The sequence below is a fragment of the Erigeron canadensis genome, chromosome 3 (genome assembly GCF_010389155.1).
Source record: "Erigeron canadensis isolate Cc75 chromosome 3, C_canadensis_v1, whole genome shotgun sequence".
NCBI lineage: Eukaryota > Viridiplantae > Streptophyta > Magnoliopsida > Asterales > Asteraceae > Erigeron > Erigeron canadensis.
This window is the reverse complement of record NC_057763.1, coordinates 28,039,931-28,059,910: the sequence shown is the minus strand read 5'-3', so window position 1 is coordinate 28,059,910 and position 19,980 is coordinate 28,039,931. Positions and strand designations below refer to the sequence as shown.

The 19,980-nt window shown below is 31.4% G+C and overlaps 3 protein-coding genes across 3 annotated transcripts; 1 reads left to right on the top strand and 2 right to left on the bottom strand.

Moving 5' to 3' along the window:
* Window positions 1–1,259: 1,259 nt before the first annotated feature.
* Window positions 1,260–2,499, bottom strand: LOC122593463 (xyloglucan endotransglucosylase/hydrolase 2-like). Its single transcript, XM_043765876.1, has 3 exons — window positions 2,196–2,499; window positions 1,882–2,075; window positions 1,260–1,797 (listed from the first exon to the last, which is right to left on the bottom strand). Exons 1-3 carry the CDS (start codon window positions 2,478–2,480, stop codon window positions 1,401–1,403), a joined length of 876 nt encoding a protein of 291 aa, XP_043621811.1. The 5' UTR covers window positions 2,481–2,499; the 3' UTR covers window positions 1,260–1,400.
* A 1,303-nt stretch (window positions 2,500–3,802) lies between these two features.
* LOC122593465 (xyloglucan endotransglucosylase/hydrolase 2-like) lies at window positions 3,803–5,001 on the top strand. Its single transcript, XM_043765878.1, has 3 exons — window positions 3,803–4,112; window positions 4,223–4,416; window positions 4,519–5,001. Exons 1-3 carry the CDS (start codon window positions 3,831–3,833, stop codon window positions 4,910–4,912), a joined length of 870 nt encoding a protein of 289 aa, XP_043621813.1. The 5' UTR covers window positions 3,803–3,830; the 3' UTR covers window positions 4,913–5,001.
* A 1,211-nt stretch (window positions 5,002–6,212) lies between these two features.
* LOC122592686 (xyloglucan endotransglucosylase/hydrolase 2-like) lies at window positions 6,213–7,458 on the bottom strand. The gene is made up of 3 exons (XM_043764972.1): window positions 7,147–7,458; window positions 6,845–7,038; window positions 6,213–6,710 (listed from the first exon to the last, which is right to left on the bottom strand). Exons 1-3 carry the CDS (start codon window positions 7,426–7,428, stop codon window positions 6,314–6,316), a joined length of 873 nt encoding a protein of 290 aa, XP_043620907.1. The 5' UTR covers window positions 7,429–7,458; the 3' UTR covers window positions 6,213–6,313.
* Window positions 7,459–19,980: the final 12,522 nt, after the last annotated feature.

The window sequence follows — 19,980 nt, the reverse complement described above, 5'->3', positions numbered from 1 at the left end:
TGTTTTTTTTTTTTAAACAGCAAGGGCCGGGCCACCGGTATCCGGAGTGGTTACCGTGGACCTAAGACCCGTTTCCCTTCCCCTGCCCGCCCCACCCGGTAAATGCTCCACGAAGGCCCAGGAAACCTAAAGCCTGTAAATCTCACGTCCGAGAGTATTGAACCTCAGACCTCACGGACAAACGTCCGGGTGTACAACCACTGAGGTAATCAGTGAAGGACAGGTTAAAGTTTTGTTAGCTTGATTGTTTGATTTGTATTTAGTCCAAAGTCTAAACAAATAGAGTGGTGAGACATTTATGTTTTACTAATGAGGTCAGGGGTTTAAATTAAATCATGGTTGGGATCTCATGAAGTTTTTCTTGAAATCAAGCTACATGGAAGGTTTGGGTTGCGGACGTATTGGGTCACCATTTGACATTAGGTTACTCCGGGTAACCGAATTTTATTCGTTGGGGCCGTTAATAAAATAGATGTGGATAGTCTATGTATCTGACTTAAAACATTTGTGTTTGTGTGTATTCAATTTATTTTCGAAGACTTATATTGCATGCATATAATAGTATTTATATACTGATGTAAGAATTTGTTTGGATGCCAGGTTGTAGAATGACGGGTCATTGAAGGTAAAAAAAAGTTTTATTTTCACATGTACCTTACAGATGTGTATCTAGGTGTTGTATCGGAGTTAGGGTTAATCTCATTATCTTTTTTTTCCTCTCCTTTTTTTTTTAATTTTTATCTTACGCATGTGTAAAATAATTTATAAAAAACAGTATGGTTTACCTTTAGAGATAGAGGTTAAGGTTTAATCTTCATCCCATACAAAAGGCTGGAAGTCCTTTTTTTACCATTTAGGTAAAACCTAAAAGCAGACTCTATATACACATAACCTTCCCCATATACCGTCGAGATATTGAGACTCAAAATCCACAAAATGCGACAGTGAGCAGTTTTTTTTTTCTCTTCCTTTTACGTGTAAAATACCTTACACCATTGTAAATTGTTACCTATGGCCTATGGGTTTGGGTTTTGAATAAATTTGAGATTAAAATTTGTGTGTTCTATAAGCTCGTTTTATAGCTAGCACTTAGTGTCAGTGAGTTGTTTGTGTGTACCGTGTACGACACCAGAGTTCTACTTCAGACTCTACGTTAGAAATCAACCTTCCACCTTCTTGCTAAAGGTCGATTTCTTTTATAAACTTGTTTGATTATTTAGTTAATTATCCCCTAATCCTCCTATCATATAAAGGTACACTTACATAAAAAAGAATGGTTATTTATTCATAATGTCAATTTGTGCATAATACAATGAATTAAAGAATAAAGAATTTTCAGGATCAGTAATCATTCACAATATAATATTTAGAAGATATGCCAATTAAGGTCTCTATTAGGCTTAGAGGAATCTTGAGCGCTTGCATTCGGTAGGAAGACCACTGGGAAACCGTTTGTGGTCCTTGCAGTAGTCATAGATCATGTGCTTACTCTGGACCCAACGAATCCTGTTTCGGCCCGCTGCATCAATTTCTTGTGTTTTCCATGCCTGGTTGTCATTTTCAGAGCTTGTGGACTTTGAATTGGGTCCAACTCTGTTGGCATTGGCATTAAATTTTCTGTAAGAAGCGGTGAAAGGTGCTTTTGTCCAGTCAGTCTTCACACGTCCACCTTGGGTTGCCCAGTCATCCGCGTTCCACAGGCTGGCGTACACTCTCATGGGCTGCTTTGTGGGAAATGGGACTCCAGCAGCTTCATGGTTATTGAACACTCTTACTGGTATGTTATCTATCAAGAAACTGCAGCAATAGAGCTCAAAATTAGTCCTTATGTAGCGGATAGTGTCTTCCGTTTAATATGTATACATGGCCAGTGCGACTTACATGATTCTTTGAGAGTTCCATACGATGGTATACGTGTGGAAGGCTGCAGTCGGGTCAAACCATAGGTGGAACTGTTGTTCTTTATTTCCTTTTCCTTGTGAGTACACGTTCGTGTGGATTGTGTAAGGATTTCCTGTTGAGTTGCCCAAGAACTCAAAGTCAATTTCATCATGTCCTGCCCCTTGTGACGATAACTGATGCCATTATATACGACGTAAAGATATTGTTAGGAATTTGGCGGTAAAATAAATATTGATGGAAGATTTTATCAAGAAGTTAAAGTGAAATGAAATTATGAAGTTATAAGTACTTACGTAGAATGTGGTGACAGTACCGGCCGAGTTGCCAGGAACTAGTTTGAGCTGCATATCAAACCTTCCAAAAAGATACTCGTGCTTGGACTGGAAACCGGAGCCAGAGTATTGGTCGAGTGAAAGCGAGAGATCCTGACCGCCATTTTGAATTTTAGCACGTTCACCGCCAAAAGTGATGTCCATGTCTTCGTAAAAACTTCCTGCAGAGGCTGCTGCTATCAGAAATGAAATGGTTACTGCAACCGAAAAAACTTTAGTGTTTGAATAGCTTGAAATTAGTCCCATTGTTATTTTTCGTAAGATAGAAAGGATAGTGTGAAATATGATATGTTAGGACTTGTGGGAATGGAGAGTTTATATAGGTGTGGCTGCCCTTTAACATATTTGCAAGAAGTAGGAACCATCCTAAGAATGAATGGAAGGTGGCAAAATGGTAATACAGCTACAAATGAATAAAGAATGTTTATCTACGCGTGGCCAACTCATTCATGGTATGCTCTAAACAGCCTGTTGTTTTTGTTTCCATAACGTACCAGGAACACTCATCCATCATCCCAAATTTAATATAAAAAACAAAGCTAAAGGTTTGTGCTTTGACTTCTTTGCAAAAGTTGCAATGTTTTATGTTGTATACAGATCTCTTTTTGGCATAATGTTAGTTGAACTGAGCGAGGTAATTTTTCAACAAAAAATGGCATTTAAGGTATTGTTTATTATTCTAAGACAACCAGTCTCTTAGTTATATGTGGTATGAGATGAGATACGATTTTCTTTATTTTTATTTAAAGAAATATAGAATAGATAGAATAGAATGATATATACATATGTATTATTTATGATAAGAATTTTAAAATATCAGGTGCTAAATATGCTGTTAGTGAATATGTGTTTGATTGATAAAATAAAGATTTTAAAATCCAAATACCGCAATTAATTAATTGTGGTACCACTATAAAAGTAATTATTGTGTCCTTTGATTGGGTTACATATATGCATACGAGTATTTGGAATAATTGGAAATTGATGTTCTTGTTGAGTTATGCACAAATCAAGAACCACCATGGTTGAATGTTGAGTATTCATTTTTTGTGTGTCTACCTCATGTGTAGAACACCCAATGACCCAATTTAGATGGAAGTTATAACATACCCAAAAAAATTCATCGCATAACCTACAAATTCGCTTATAAGACAAAGATATCATGTGCCATTAGACCATGATCGAGGTTATAAGAATGTGGGTCACAAATCAGCATGCATTTTCACTCATTAGCTTGGTCCCTCACCAATAGAAATCATTGATTAATTGAGGAAGCTAGGTGATCAGTGGAATTGGTTTGCCTCATAAATAAATGAACAAATAAAATCTTAATTAATCATGCACCAGAAGAATACGCGTAATTAGAAGGTTGTTGCCTTTTAATCATTTTTTCGGGTATACTAACTCGATCACCTCTTTTCCCATATCACTTAATTGCTTTCTTATTCACCAACTATGATGCTTCCTCTTACAATTTACTTTAATTGCCAATGTAGTCACACCTATATAAACTCTGTATATGTATATCGAATATCTCAAACATAAATTTATACTAACATCTCTCACTATCTCTCTTCACTGAAAATAATAATAACAATGAGGCATTCAAACTATTCAAAAGCAAAAGCTTGTGCAGCTGCTTTAACGATTTCATGCCTAATAGTCATGGCGTCGGCGGGTAGTTTTTACGACGATATAGACATCAATTTTGGTGGTGAACGTGCCAAAATTCAAAATGGCGGTCAAGATCTCTCACTTTCACTCGATCAATACTCTGGCTCCGGTTTCCAGTCCAAGCACGAGTATCTGTTTGGAAGGTTTGATATGCAGCTCAAACTAGTACCTGGAAACTCTGCTGGCACTGTCACCACATTCTACGTAACTACTAATTAATATCTTAAATTTAGTATCCTGACTTTATTATGATCATCTTGTATCGTTTTCAAGTGGTCTAACTAAAAACATGACTCTTTATGTAATTACATCAGTTGTCGTCACAAGGGGCAGGACATGATGAAATAGACTTTGAGTTCTTGGGCAACTCAAGCGGAAATCCTTACACAATCCATACGAATGTGTATTCACAAGGGAAAGGAGATAAGGAACAGCAGTTCCACCTGTGGTTTGACCCTACTGCGGCCTTCCACACATACACCATCGTGTGGAACTCCCAAAGAATCATGTAAGTTAATGTAACATATGGCGTATATTGCTTTGGGTATATATGAGCCAAGAATTCAGTACTGATCTAAAATGTTTATATAAAATCTGTTGCTGCATGCAGTTTCTTGATAGACAACATACCAATAAGAGTATTCAATAACCATGAGGCTGCCGGAGTACCATTTCCCACTAACCAGCCCATGAGAGTGTATGCTAGCCTGTGGAACGCGGATGACTGGGCAACCCAAGGTGGTCGTGTAAAGACTGACTGGACGAAAGCACCTTTCACCGCTTCCTACAGAAAATTTAATGCAAATGCCAACAGAGTTGGTCCAAACTCAAAATCCACAAGCTCTGAAAATGACAACCAGGCATGGGAAACACAAGGAATTGATGCAGCAGGGAGAAACAGGATCCGTTGGGTCCAGACTAAGCACATGATCTATGACTACTGCAAGGACCTCAAACGGTTTCCCAATGGTCTTCCTACTGAATGCAAGCGCTCAAGATTTTAATTACTCGGGATATTAATTTGCACATTTATTATACATTTCTAATCATGAAAAATTCTTTGTTCTCCTATTCATTTGGACTCTATGAAATAAAATTGGATTATGAATAAATAAAATTTCATGTTTTTTTTTTACTAAATAAAAAAAATAACCGTCAATTACCTATTTTTTACTTAATATATTCAGACATTATTTATACATTCAGTTACTTAATACATTTAACACTTAATGACTAAAAAAAAGAACGGCCCCTAAGTTATTTGGGTTGAATTAAGAAACGTATTACACATAAAACCTAAGTTTTCAACATGAATGCAACATGGAAACAAGTTTGGGTTTAGGTTGGCCTAAACGGGTTTGGGTTATAAACGGGTTTGGTTAAGGTTCCAGCCATGCAAGCTATCAAGAAATGAATTTAACTCAACTTCCGATTGTTTTAGTTTTGTATTTTCTACTTTCGATACATTTGGATATTTTTAAGAACTGTAATGGGGTTGATGACCCTAGGGTTGTCAATGGGTTCGGGTTGGCGGGTTGAAAATCTATGACCCTAACCCAACCCATTAAAAAATTCAGGTCAGAAATTTCAACCCTGACCCATGACCTGTCAACCCAAACCCAACCCACCAACCTGAAAAAAATTGGGTTGGTGGGTTGACGGGTTAACGGGTTGATTTTAGGTCAATTAGGTCATGGGTTGGTGGGTTGGTGGGAAAATTTTAGGTCAAATGGGTCATGGGTTGGCGGGTTGACGGGTCAAATGAGTTGGTGGGTCGAAATTTAAATTCTTATCAGGTTGGCGGGTCGACCTGTTAACCCAATGGGTCAACCCGAAAAAAATCAGGTTAGTGGGTTAGCGGGTCGAGATTTCACAACCCTAACCTGCTTTTTTTCGGGCTGGGTCGAGATTGACAGCCCTAGATGACCCATTGGTAAGGTCTTTGAACTATCGTAAGGTATTCTTGGAAATCCAGAGTTCTAGCCTAGCTAGGAATTTGAGTTGTTTAATAGTATGATAGTTTGCCTTGCCTTGAGAGAAAAAAAAAAGAACTTTCAGGAAGTGCATGGTAGTGCATGCTGGCTTAAGTTTTTTGGGGGCCTAAAGGGACCGTCTAGTCCCATAATACTGTTGAGCCACCTATGAGTGCATCATTATGAACAATACTAATTATTGATTACTTGTTACACAAATTAAAGTTCCTATCATATCAGTTTGCACATAAATAAGGTTTTTGAAACACAAGTAGGGTATATAATACCGGTTGCACAAATTAGGAATGAAGCAATATAAACTCAACTTATGTATCTATTAAAATCACAGAACGCAATAAATAAAAGAATAAACAATTTTGGAGAAGAGATCATTTACAACATAATAAACAGTTTAGCAAATAAATATCCCGATCAGAGGAATCTTGAGCTCTTGCATTCAGTAGGAAGACCATTGGGAAACCGTTTGTGATCACTACAGTAGTTGTAGATCATGTGTTTGTTTTGCACCCATCTAATCCTGTTTCGCCCAGATGCATCGATCTCTTGTGTTTTCCATGCCTGGTTGTCATTTTCAGAGCTTGTGGATTTTGAATTCTGACCAACTCTGATGGCATTTGCATTAAATTTCCTGTAGGATGCCGTGAAAGGAGCTTTTGTCCAGTCAGTCTTCACACGGCCACCTTGGGTTGCCCAGTCATCCGCGTTCCAAAGGCTGGCGTACACTCTCATGGGCTGCTTTGTGGGAAATGGGACTCCAGCAGCTTCATGGTTGTTGAACACTCTTACTGGTATGTTATCTATCAAAAAGCTGTGACAAGAGAACATTTAAAATCAGTCTTAATGTAGCGGATCGTGTGTTCTGTGTAAAAGGTATACATGGACTTATGGGAAAAGCTGATTAGAAATCGAGAACCAACTAATTATGCTGCTTGTGAGACTTACATGATTCTTTGAGAGTTCCATATGATGGTATACGTATGGAAGGCTGCAGTCGGGTCAAACCATAGGTGGAACTGCTGTTCTTTATTTCCTTTCCCTTGTGAATACACATTGGTATGGACAGTGTAAGGATTTCCGCTTGAGTTGCCCAAAAACTCAAAGTCTATCTCATCATGTCCCGCCCCTTGTGACGACAACTAATCGATGCCATTAAATACAAGATAATACATATTAGTACATCTGATGAAAGAGCATGTAGTTTATTTGTTAAATTGAAATGTACGTATATTATGATGAGTACTTACGTAGAATGTGGTGACAGTGCCAGCAGAGTTGCCAGGAACTAGTTTGAGCTGCATATCAAACCTTCCGAAGTGGTACTCGTGTTTGGACTGGAAACCAGAGCCAGAGTATTGATCGAGCGAAAGCGAGAGATCCTGACCGCCCTTTTGTATTTTAGCACGTTCACCGCCAAAAGTGATATCTATGTCATCGTAAAAACTTCCTGCAGATGCTGCTGCTATAAAAACAGAAATTGTTACTGCAAGTGTACAAACTTGAATGTTTGAATACCTTAAAAGTCCCATTTGTTATTCGTCGAATTGAAAGATATAAAGATTGAAGGATATATATAGAGTAAAATGTGATGATTTAGAGTTGTAGAAACGAAGAGTTTATATAGGTGTGGCTGCTTTGATATATTTGCAACAGGGAGCTGAGGAACCATCCTTGTGGTTGAAATGAAGAAAGGTGGCAAAGTGGTGATACAGCTACAAATGATTAAAGAATGTTTAGTTACGGGTGTGCCAACTCATTCATAGAATTCTTATAATTTTGGCATATGGAATTTGAATGGGCAGCCTGTTGTTTTTGCTTCCATAACGTACCATGAACACTCATCCACCATTCTAATCCAAATTCAATATTAAAAACATAGTTAAAGGGTTGTGTTTATACTTCTTTAATTTGAAAAAGTTGTACGAGTATATATCTAGACATCATTTTGGTATGATGTCAGTTGTCTAAAAACGAGGTGATTTTTCTCCCTATATTGTTGCAAATATGTGTTTCCGCGTCTTTTATTAAGCCGAATAGTCAAGGAACAGAAAACAAGTTGTAGTAACACCCACTGGTCCCACTACAAGAAAAAGAAAGATTATTTTGTCGTTTATCGATCATGCGTGTAAAATGTAAATCTTGACATTCAAAGTCAAAAGGTAATTTTTTTTTTTTTTTTTTTTTGTGCCGTTTATCGATTATCATAAAAAAAAGTGTCTGTCTCTTAAAGTCTTCTTGTAGTGACTTTGGGATTGATTATGTGTCTTTGTTATTTGGGTTAACATGAACGTTAAGTTTTTTGGAACAATTGAAGTATAGATCAAAACCTTTGATAAATGATAAATGCAATGCTCTAACAATTGAAGTATTGATCAAAACCATATATAGATGCTTCCTCTAACAATTAACAAACCCTTGCTTCAATAACTAAGGACGCGTTTGGTTCACAGAATGTTTTTGAAATAAATGAAATCTTTTGAATGAATTGGAATCTGAATGAATGGAATTTTACGGAATGTTTTTGATCTTTTGAGAATTCAAGTGACGGAAGGAATGAAATTCCTTCCTTCATCATTAAGGAATGGAGATTCCATCAAATGATGGAATGTTTACATTCTTAAAGAATGAGATTCCTCTTTCTTTGAATAACCAAACGCACTAAGAAATGAAATTGAATTCCAATTCCATTAGATTCTATCAAATTCTGTGAAACAAACGCGACGTAAATGCAATCCTCATTCCCTGCAACCTCGAAATGATAAATGGTCAAAACCAAGTTTCAAGGTCGTCTCGTAGATTTTAAGGACCTAGTCATAATTATTTATATCATAAAAAAAAAAATTATATCTATATTATCTAATAAAACAAACCATCTCTTTTTTCTTTAAACTTTTTACTTTTAAAAAACCAAAAATACTATTCTCATTTATTAACTAATTCAAACATCTTCATCTAAAATACTCATAATACCCTTAATGAAATAATTTACAATATAGATCCTCCAACACCTTAAAATAAATACAATGCCACTTTTAACATCAATTATTTTTACATTCACCATCATCGTCGCCTCCATCACCGTCCCCATTGTCGTCCTCACTGCCGCCCTCACCACCGTCACTAGGGATATGCGTGGTCCGGTTTAACCGGTTTTTGCTAAGAATCTCAATCAAACCAATGTAAACAGTTCAACGATTTTTTGAACCAACTCGTCCAAATTATTATGCTAAACCAAACCAACCAAAACCAATTAACCAGTTTACTTTGGTTCGATTAGACGGTTATCACACTTTTGACATACAATATATTAAAACTTCTAGTAATACCAACTTGTAAAAGTTTCACACATACTTGAAATGAAATATAAAGTGTTGAAAATACATAAAAACCAAAAAGAAAAAGTAGAAATTAGTATTTTCAACAACGCAGACAATTCGTATATATACTCGATGGGGGATTCATTATTTTAGGATTATAAAATTCATATAAATTAGCTTGGTATATGATTGCTAAAAATTATCTTAAAGATCATATTCTTGAAAAATCGAGATAAGAATTTGAATATTTTCAAACTTTTGTAAAGCTAATAATTTACTCTCTCTGTCTCACTAAATGTATCTTATTTTGAATTTTCAAAGTCTTCATTTATAAACTTTGACCTTAAATATTTTGATTTGTGTTATATAATATTTGATGAAAATTATACCAATAAAATATACATTAAAAACTAATTTATATAACTTTCATCAAATATTATATAACAATACTCAAAATATTTAAGGTCAAAGTTTATAAAGAAAAACTTTGAAAATTTAAAATATGACACATTTTGTGGAACGGATGGAGTATTACTTTATAATTTATGATATTAAATATAATATATTATATATATATATAGGGTAACAATCAAATGAGAATCGTTCTTATTTTAAATAATGATAAATAGTGGTATTATATTAGTTTTATGTACTTTTAATGCATCAAAATGATGTTTTTAAGTGTTCTCACGTTCTTATTTTAAAAGTGTTCTCACCGGAGTGTTACCCTATATATATATATATATATATATATATAATAGATTACATAAATGGCTATGGGAGAAAAGAAAATAGTTGGACTACTTAGAAATTTACTATGTATAGCGTACTTGTTTAGAACTTTGTTAGAAATTTGGGAAATTAATCAAATTATGTTATACTATATGCATAATTTAAAACGATGCATGTACATAAGTTTAATATAAAGTGGCCTTATAAGTTTTATGGTCCTTGTTTCTGTAGCAACTAGTGATGAAGGAAGTAGTGGTGGTGATGGTGATGGTGGTGGGGGCGGTAGTAGGACGGCAATGGGGACGGTGATGGAGGCGATGATGGTGGTGAATGTAAAATTAAACCTTTGATGTTAAAGGTGATATTGTAGTTATTTTAAGTGTTGGGGGATCTATACCTTAAATTATTTCATTAAGGGTATTATAGGTATATTAGATGGAGATGTTTAAATTAGTAAATAAAGATTTTAATTTTTCAAAGACCAAAAATTTAAAGAAAAAAAAAATGATTTGTTTTATTAAATAGTATAGATGGTTGAACAACCTTTCTCCTTGTTATAAACAACTTATATATCAAACTGAATAGAACCACTAATCAAAATAGACATGGATATTTTTGTGTGTGGGGTATTTCTTGTATTATTTTGGGATTAATCACGGGAAACCAACGTATGTTTTCATTTGTACATGGTGGCCCATTATACTTTTTTATTGATGAGGTTTATTCACATACTTTTTTGAGTAAACCTCATCAATAAAAAAATATAATGAACAACCGTATATAAATGAAAAAGTACATTGGTTTTCCCGTGATTAATTCCTAAATTTTATTTTGGCATGTCAACACTTGTGTGAGTGATACAATTTCGTATAATTTGGTAGTTGTGCTCAAATCTCCCATTAACTATAAAACAACTCCTTAAAATTCATTTCTAAAAAAGCCATAACCCTTGGATGAAAATTAAAATTAAATTTTAACCCTTAGATTGTTTGCTTACATCACTTACCCTTTTTAAATTTGTTCCTTAAATTTACTAACTAAATACTAGATTACATACCTTATAAATTATTTAACATTGAGTTGATATGAAATTATTTCTTACGAGAGCAAGTACCCGTGCGTTGCGGCGGTGAGATGGTGGGGTGATACCTAAGTCTTAGAGTATGATAGGTTATAGGAGTTGATATGTCATAGAGTATGATTGTCAAATGCCTTAGCCGTACGAGTTCCGCCATCGGATTTAAAAATTTGTCGAAAGTATATCGAATGACATCTCTAATGAAAGAGCATGAAATTTTAAGAACACCCATACAGTTTTTATAATTTATCGATGTACGGTTTTTGAGATAAAAGATTTTAAATGAATTGGAGGAATAAATGATTTATGGAGGAGAGAGAAAAAATGGAGGAGAGAGAAAAAAGATGATTGGTTGAGATTTGAGGAGAGAAAAAACGTATTATAGTTATTTTAGATAAATATAGAATAAATAGGAGGGACATTTTGGGAAAGTACTTAAAATCAATATTGAAAATTTCAAGTTCAATGTTGAAAATATAGGAAAAATCTGCTTTATAATATAATATAGATATATGAATGTGGTATATTATCTATAGATTAATAGATTAGTTAGATAATAACTAAAGGAAACTTCAGTATTTATCTATTTTATTTTTATGCATGCTTAAAGATGATTATTCTTATTGATATATATTTTAAGAAAATAAATATATATTTTATATAGATAATGACGCATAATATTTATGTTCATGATATATCAAACATATTACCTAAACTTATTTTATCTTTATGAAACAGTACCATTTCGTTGATATCAAAAGTTTGGGTATGTTCTGGAATTTTTCTTAAAATCAAATTGAATATCTTTATTTATTTTTAAATAGTTAATTTATAACTTTTTATTTATTTGTCTCATATTAAATTTTGACATACATATGAACTAAATTATATCTCACGTAATATGCGGATATATAATTAATAAAATATTAATGTTTCATGATATTGTATATTGACAAATTGTAAATAAAATGTATAGAAAAACAATAATGTTATATTTGCTTACATATATTTAAATGAGTTTAAGTGTATATATATATAAAAGAATTGACACGGTGTAGATTGAAAAAAAAAAAGAGATTTAAGTGATCAATTATTCATATACCTAATCTTCATACGTAACAAACATAGGGGCTTCAAGTTTGTAATTATATTACTCATCTATTAACAACTTTATTTGCATATTAGAATTTTCATGAAACAAAAAAAATACAAAAAACTATTAATATATTTAATTTCATATACGGAATCTAAATATTAGGGGTGTGAAAAAAACAAACCACAAACCAAAAAAACCATTAAAACCAAATAATTCAAATTTCAAATAGAAAAAACCAAAAACTAATAAAATCAATGATTTTTTTTTATTTTCTGAAAACCGAAAATTATAACTTTGTATTCATATGAAAACATAACCAACCAAATCGAAACAAAAATATATATTGTTTATATTATTTTTTATTTGTACTATTTTACTATTTTAATAAACATAAATAAAAGATGTTAAAAAATGGTGATGCTGTTATTTTTATAAATTTTATCTTTTGATTATTTGAAATATCTTTTATTACGTTATATAGTAAAAATATATATAAAGTCATAATTTAAAATAACAATAATAAAAAAATTGAAAAACTGATTTTAAAAAAGATAATATAAATTAGTAATTATTTTTAATTAAAATATCATTAAATAAATTACTTTTTATAACTATAAAATGTAGACAAATACTTTCCATAATTAATGACAATATTTGAATTTATTAAATTAGAACTAAAATTTCAAAACGTTATAAAAGGTACATGACATTAGCAGTTTGATTTAATGACTCTAATTAAACGTTGAACTTTATTCAAGGGATCAAACTTCTCCATTTTAAAATTGAGGCTTCTCTTTTATATATATTTAGAGATTTAGAAATGAACATAACATACTATTATCATACAAGTAAATGTCAAAATTTTGATGTGTTCATATGTTATGATTTAATTAGATCATTATGTTTATTTTAGTTATTGTTTACATTTTAGTCTTTTAAAGCGACTAGGAGTGTGCCCATGCAATACACGAGAACCAAACGTGTTCTAAATTCTAACAATTAAGGACACGTGACTAAAATGTTGGAGTGATGATGACCGACATCTATAATGATTGTGTTAGAGAGGAAGTTATAATTATATTATGCTCTAAAGTTGGTTTTTCATCTGAATTAGTTTTACATCTGTTGTGATGTTGTGTATTTAATTTGAAATATTATAATAAATTTTGGTTTAAATTAATTTTAATTTGTTTTGACTAATTGATTTTGCACTAAATGCTATTAAAATAGAAAACACATGTATTTATAATTAAAATTTTAAATAATTATTTAAGACATAAATAATGTTAGATTTGGGTTAAGTAGGTTTTTTGCAGGTTACTTTTATGTATAATTTTAAATTATATATTTTTCTTTTAACATGAAAGATTTAATTATTTCATATTTCATGGTTTAATGTGTATATATTATTACTGTGCTTATTGATTCATAATGAGTTAATTTCAAAAATTGTCCTTGTGGTTTTACCAAAAAATCACGTTTCATCCTTTATACTTCAAAATGACGCTGGTAGTTTTTTATACGCGGATAATGGTCACATTTCGTCCTTTAGTCGACCGTATAAAGGACAAAACGTGGTCATAATCCGTTAGATTAAAGGACGAAACGTGACCATTATCTGCGTATAAAGGACTACCAGTGTTATTTTGAAGTTTAAAGGATGAAACGTGATTTTTTGGTAAAACCACAAGAATGATTTATGAAATTAACTCTAGATAATTATATAAATATTGAATATGTTTTACCAATAGTTATGTGTAGTATTATTAAACATTAAAATGTCATTAGTTAGATATGTTCATCCCGCTTATTACGCGGGATTTAGATCAAGATGATGACATCATCATTGATTCAATCTTTAATCAAATACTCTTTTAGTCCTTCAACTATGAATAAAATGTTCCAACAATACATATTATTAATTAATATTCTACTAATCACATCAAAATTAATATTTCTAACTTTTTGGATACCCTTTAATATGTCTAACTTTTTTAATACCCTTTTTGATCCACATCATAGTCTATCATTCTTTTAATTTTTTTTGATTTCATATTTGATTTTCTTATAAATCTTCTTACAGATTAGTATTATTAAAAAAAAACGTTATTAAGATTTGTTAACAAAGAATGATTGTTTCAAAAAGCTATGTTGATCCATCTTATAACTTTTTTAATATTTGATTTTTTAATATCTGTTAGCATGTATATCTACAGTCGCTAAATTTGTGTCAAGTAATATTATGATCTATGTTCCATTATAATTTACTTTTCGTATATGATTTTCTTACAAATAATTAATAACAAATAATATTGTATTGAATTATGGTTTAAATTAACCTTATGTTATGAAGTATAACTATACACTTGATGATATATAATTAAGGTTGAAGAATTGGGTTTTTATTGTTTATAGTGAATCATATGAATGAGCTCATAGGAAATATTGTGACAAACAACCATTATCGTAATATGAAAAATATATGAATATTTTACATCAACTAAAAATTAGCATAAAACAGATTACATCTTTGCTTCCATATCACTATATACAATATCATGGCACATCAAATTGTGTTAGATAGGATGAGTTACATCGATGCAATCAAAGAATCTTGGAACATGTGTTAAAATTGTATATGGGTTAAAATTGTCTTAATTTGGAAGCAGAAATATAAGTACAATCCAAAAATTGTTCCATTCGAGTCCCTCTTTAATGAAGGAAGCGTTAGGGAAATCAATAACTTCGCTATGGTTTCAATGAAGGTGATTACATGCTTGTGGATCATAGGCATAAAATCAGCTTTTACAAAACCACTACTATTTGTGTATTCAATTATCTTGTGGATACCGTGAATCCTTATAACTTTTTATATTATACGTAGTTAACTACATCCATGCATTGGACCAACCGTTTTAGCTTTCAATTCACTGGAAAAAAACATATGTTGTAATCTTTAAAAATATAACTGTTGGTGATACTACATAAATCTATAAAACACTTGTAAGGTGGATGAGAAATAATTGTCAAACCATAGTCTTTGAAATTATATTTATACCATGGTTGGTTTATGAAAAAAACAACCTGTGTTTTTATTATTTTATTTTATTTATTATTCAGTCATTGTTTAATAGCTTTTAAATATTTATTATACCATTGTATTAACTTTTTTATACGTCTAAATGTAATTTCTATTATATGTTTATTTCGCGTTGTACGCGTTTCTTACCAAAGAATTGAGGTGAATAGAAGCCTCAAGCAATACAGCTGAGATGTTTTTATCTCACGTGATCATCTTCTTGTGATGATTTTGCTTATTAATTAGTATGTGAGTCGCTATGATATTTTTGATTTAACGGGTTTATTTAACTCAATTTACAACTATGGAGATTACCTTCAATGCTACTTTGACCCGTTTCTTTAAATACAGAGGTGAAGAATATGGAACTTCTAATATTTTTCTAATTTAAATGATTTAAAAGTTGGTAATCATCATTACAAGTTTTAATTTGCAAGGTAATCATAACACATGCATACTATTTATGGCCAATTGATTTTTTATTTAATTATTTCGCTTATAACTTCATTTTAGAATTCATATTATAATGTCAATAGATCACTTATACGTTAGTATCAACCTATCAAATAGGTGAAGTGAAGGTGGTATGTTAAACATTTAAGTTGAATGAGATCCTTTTTACATCATAATTTTAAAATATTTTTCTAAAATTAACATGTGATTTTTGTTTATTGATTAATATATATTAAAAAATTATGATGTGATAAGGCATTTCACTAAATTTAAGTATTTAACAACGCACATTCAGTTTTTGAGAAGTTGTTATTAACGAATAAGTGATAAATTGACATTATAATATGGATTTTCAAATCAAAGAATAAGGTCAATTGGTCATTGGCAACGTGCTTGTATTATGAGTACCTTGAAAAAAAATGATGCTTACCAATTTTTAGATCATTTAAGTTGAAAAAATAATAGAATTTTTCATACCCTCCACCTCTATGTTTAAAGAGTCGGGTCAAAATAGCACTGAAAGTATTCTCCACAGTTGTAGACTGAGTTAAATAAACCTGTTAAATCAAAAAACTCATAGACACTCACACACCATTAATCACAAAAAAAGATGATCACGTCAGAAAGAAATATCTCATCTATATAGCTTGAAGCTTCTTCTACTCACTCAATTCTAGGGTAAAAGAAATTTGAGCACGATTACCTATCGAATTATCATTTTTCCGAAAGAGGGTTAGTGGAAGAAGCATATATATTATATAAGTAGAATATCATCGCAAAAAGTAGGGTGATCATAAATATTATAATGACCGCGATAAGTAGAATATTGTAATAGAAAATAGGGCAATTCGTGAGGAAAAAATTATATATATATATATATATATATATATATATTAATTGTGAAGGGATCAAGTGAGAACAACATATATGGTGAGAACCGTGAGAACCACTAAAAAATCATCGCTAAGCCCTTAGAGTTAAAGGCTACGTCGTACCGTATCCATACGTTTTCTTAACATGTAACCCATATGAATTTTAAAAAAAAATTATATATATATATACACGATTGTTGCAGGTGGTGGTGAATAATTGCGGCTAAACACTCCCCTGAGTGGAAGAAGCATGAGAGTGGAAGATGCAAGAGATAGAGAAGCAAGAGAGTTATTTAAAAAAACATTAATGGTTAAATTACACTACCAGTTTTTTATTTTTTATTTTTTATTTTCATTTACCATTAAGTCAGTTACTTTTATATCAAGTATATACACCACTTGACGCCGCCTCCACCACCAACAGTTGCTCCACCACCACCGCCACATTATATAGGTACCGTGTTGGTCATTGAATAAAGAGCCTACTACAATTTGTGTTACATTGAGAGACATGCATATAAGTACTGCAATAAACGATTGTAGGATGCCTCATCAAGTGTTGTACATATATTTAAAAGGTTATATACCCAAACACCAAGTGAGGAAAATGTATTTCTCGACCATGAATATACAGTCAACTACCATCTAGTATAGTAAATATAGAAGCTTTAATATATATATTTTCCCACTTTTTACTTCTTTCTTTCCACTTAAAATACTTTTTAATGTAAAATTGTTAGTTGATCTACTTTAATTTCAACCGAACACCAAATGAAATAACTCATATTTTATTTTATTCTAAATCTTAAGTCATTTTATTCTTAGTATTGAAAAACTTATCATAATTGTGTACAAACTTACATGATTTTTGATGTGATTAACCGTTACTACTCAAAAATTCATAAAAAACTTAACACTACTACAGTGCGTTATTACAAAAAACTATTTAGTTTAAAATAATTTTTTAATTTAGAATAAATTATATTTTAATGACTTTTAACTCTTATTTATAATTGCTTATATATTAGGTCTAGTACATTAATTAACTTGGCATGGCAAGCACAACATCATTAGATTAATATATATATATATATATATTTTTATAATTTAGGAAAAAAACACACACATAGATATATACACACTACTCCAATATGTTATTCTACAATGCCGCATCAAGTATTTTACATATATATATATATATATATATATATATATATATATATATATATTTGTTGTTCTTAAAAAAAAAGTATTTTACATATATTACACTACAAATCATATAATATTTGTTCACACTTTTAGATGAGTGTGAACAAATTAAAATTTTTGTTACGCTTTTTAGTGTGTAGAAATATATTGAATTAAAAGTGTGTGGAAATTTATCCACACTAGGTCGCCTTTGGTTCACGGAATTTGATGGAATTGAAATTGAATTCCATTCCTTAGTGTGTTTGGTTGGTTAAAGATGGAGGAATCACATTCCGTTGGAATGTTAACATTCCCTCATTTGATGGAATCTCCATTCCTTGGGGATAGGAGAAGGAATTTCATTCCGTCCCTCACTTGAAGCTTCAAAAAATCAAAAACATTCCGTCAAATTCCATTCCTTCAGATTCCAATTCCTTCGAAAGATTCCATTCCTTCCAAAAACATTATGTGAACCAAACGCGCCTTAAAAAGTGTGTAGAAATAAAAGTTCACACTTTTTAGTGTGAACTTTCATAATTATTTTATCACACTCCATTTGTCCACGGTAACTTTAGTTACATAAATTATAAAATCGATAGGTTATACCCCTTCAATTCCCATGTAGCAAGACAGAAATTAATTAAAATGGATGTCTTCAAGGCTTAATAGATGAACATGAATGTAATCCAGCTGCCAACTAGCATTGTTGAGGTACAAGCTTTTAATATGATTTCCATTTCTTGTGTTGTTTCTTCCTGGAGCCTTTTTAAAGACTCTGAAAACCTTCCAACAAAGTAAAGTTGTTGGTTGATACCATTAATTCAACTTCAACAAGTACACACCAATAAAGTGACTCACATTGTCACATTTAGTAGTGACTGAAAATCTGAAATGAAGCTTTAACGTACATAACATGCATAACGTACGAGACCAATTTTGAAAGAAAATAAACAAAATCATTTTGATCAAAACTTATTATTAATGAAAGAAAACAGCCGGTCTCTTTTTGTTTTAGCTAAGTAAGTAAGAAGTAAAACATAGAGCCTTTCATGAATATTATGCATTCCGAATTTATTTATTTGGTTACCACACACGACGAGATCTTATTGTAGGAAACTAGGAACCAATAAAAGAATGTACATGTACGCTTGCATTCTTAAAAATGAGTGATATAGATTTAATTCATTATGTAGCCATTGATTTTCCGTCCAAGTGGTTGAGATGATGAAGTATATATAAATGACTTCAATTATAAGAATTGAAAGTTTTAGGTTTAAGTCTCATGACAAAAATAAAATTGAAGTTCTATGTTGGGCAAGGGGTGATCTCTTTCCTCTTATCGATAGGTGATCTTCGGGTTTTGCACTCGAGTACCGCAGTGAGCCAGTAATCTGTCAATGATCTCACTTTGTCGTCAAAAGAAATACATATATAAGTCATCATAGCTAAGTACCATATTGTACTTAACTCGATCTATAGATTAATTTATGTAATGTTGGACTAATGGTAGATCCGAATTCAATTAGAGACAACATAATACACCTCTTGCACTCTAGTGAGTTAGCTACCTAGCTTTAATGTTAAACGTTTACACCTCATTTCTTATTAATTAATATGGTTAGTCTAGCTTAAGAGTATTAGGTTATTATTTATTAAACTTCTCGCAAGAAAGGAAGCTAACTACTCTTTACTCTTTAGTAGTCAATTAACTACAAAACCTTATTAAATATCTGGTAGTTTTCTTGTAGTGCAAATAATGAAATCTAAATGCATTTTATAATTTCTCATATCCTTCATTATGGACCAGCATATATTGTTTCTAAAGACAAGTTTTAGGTTCTCATAAAACAAAAAATTCAAATTGATCAACATTCAACAATAATGTTTTAAAAAAAAGTTATAATATGTATATGTATACACACACATGTTAATTAGATACGTCTAGACAAATGCTCAAAACTCATTATGGTTTAGATCGAATCAAAATCCAACGATTATATACTGCAAATGTTCTTCGGACTGGAGACATGATGAATTTTTCACGAAAATAATTGGGTTTTAATTAGATTTAGAGTTGGATTATATGAAAATTTAAAACAATGCATTTGAGCCAAAAAATTCTCCGTTCATTATAAATATACAATATATAGTAGCTAGGTAACCACATATATTACACATGTTAAAATGGTATGGAACTATATATGCATGCCAATTAAAAAATTTCATACAATTCCAATTAAATGAGATCGACTTGATACAAAGGATA

Coding starts and splice junctions, on each gene's coding strand:
- LOC122593463 (XM_043765876.1), bottom strand. CDS start 2,480: ATGGGACTAATTTCAAGCTATTCAAACACTAAAGTTTTTTCGGTTGCA. Junction 2,076..2,195: donor GTACTGTCACCACATTCTAC/GTAAGTACTTAT, acceptor TAATGGCATCAG/TTATCGTCACAAGGGGCAGG. Junction 1,798..1,881: donor TGGAACTCTCAAAGAATCAT/GTAAGTCGCACT, acceptor CTATTGCTGCAG/TTTCTTGATAGATAACATAC.
- LOC122593465 (XM_043765878.1), top strand. CDS start 3,831: ATGAGGCATTCAAACTATTCAAAAGCAAAAGCTTGTGCAGCTGCTTTA. Junction 4,113..4,222: donor GCACTGTCACCACATTCTAC/GTAACTACTAAT, acceptor TAATTACATCAG/TTGTCGTCACAAGGGGCAGG. Junction 4,417..4,518: donor TGGAACTCCCAAAGAATCAT/GTAAGTTAATGT, acceptor TGCTGCATGCAG/TTTCTTGATAGACAACATAC.
- LOC122592686 (XM_043764972.1), bottom strand. CDS start 7,428: ATGGGACTTTTAAGGTATTCAAACATTCAAGTTTGTACACTTGCAGTA. Junction 7,039..7,146: donor GCACTGTCACCACATTCTAC/GTAAGTACTCAT, acceptor GGCATCGATTAG/TTGTCGTCACAAGGGGCGGG. Junction 6,711..6,844: donor TGGAACTCTCAAAGAATCAT/GTAAGTCTCACA, acceptor CTCTTGTCACAG/CTTTTTGATAGATAACATAC.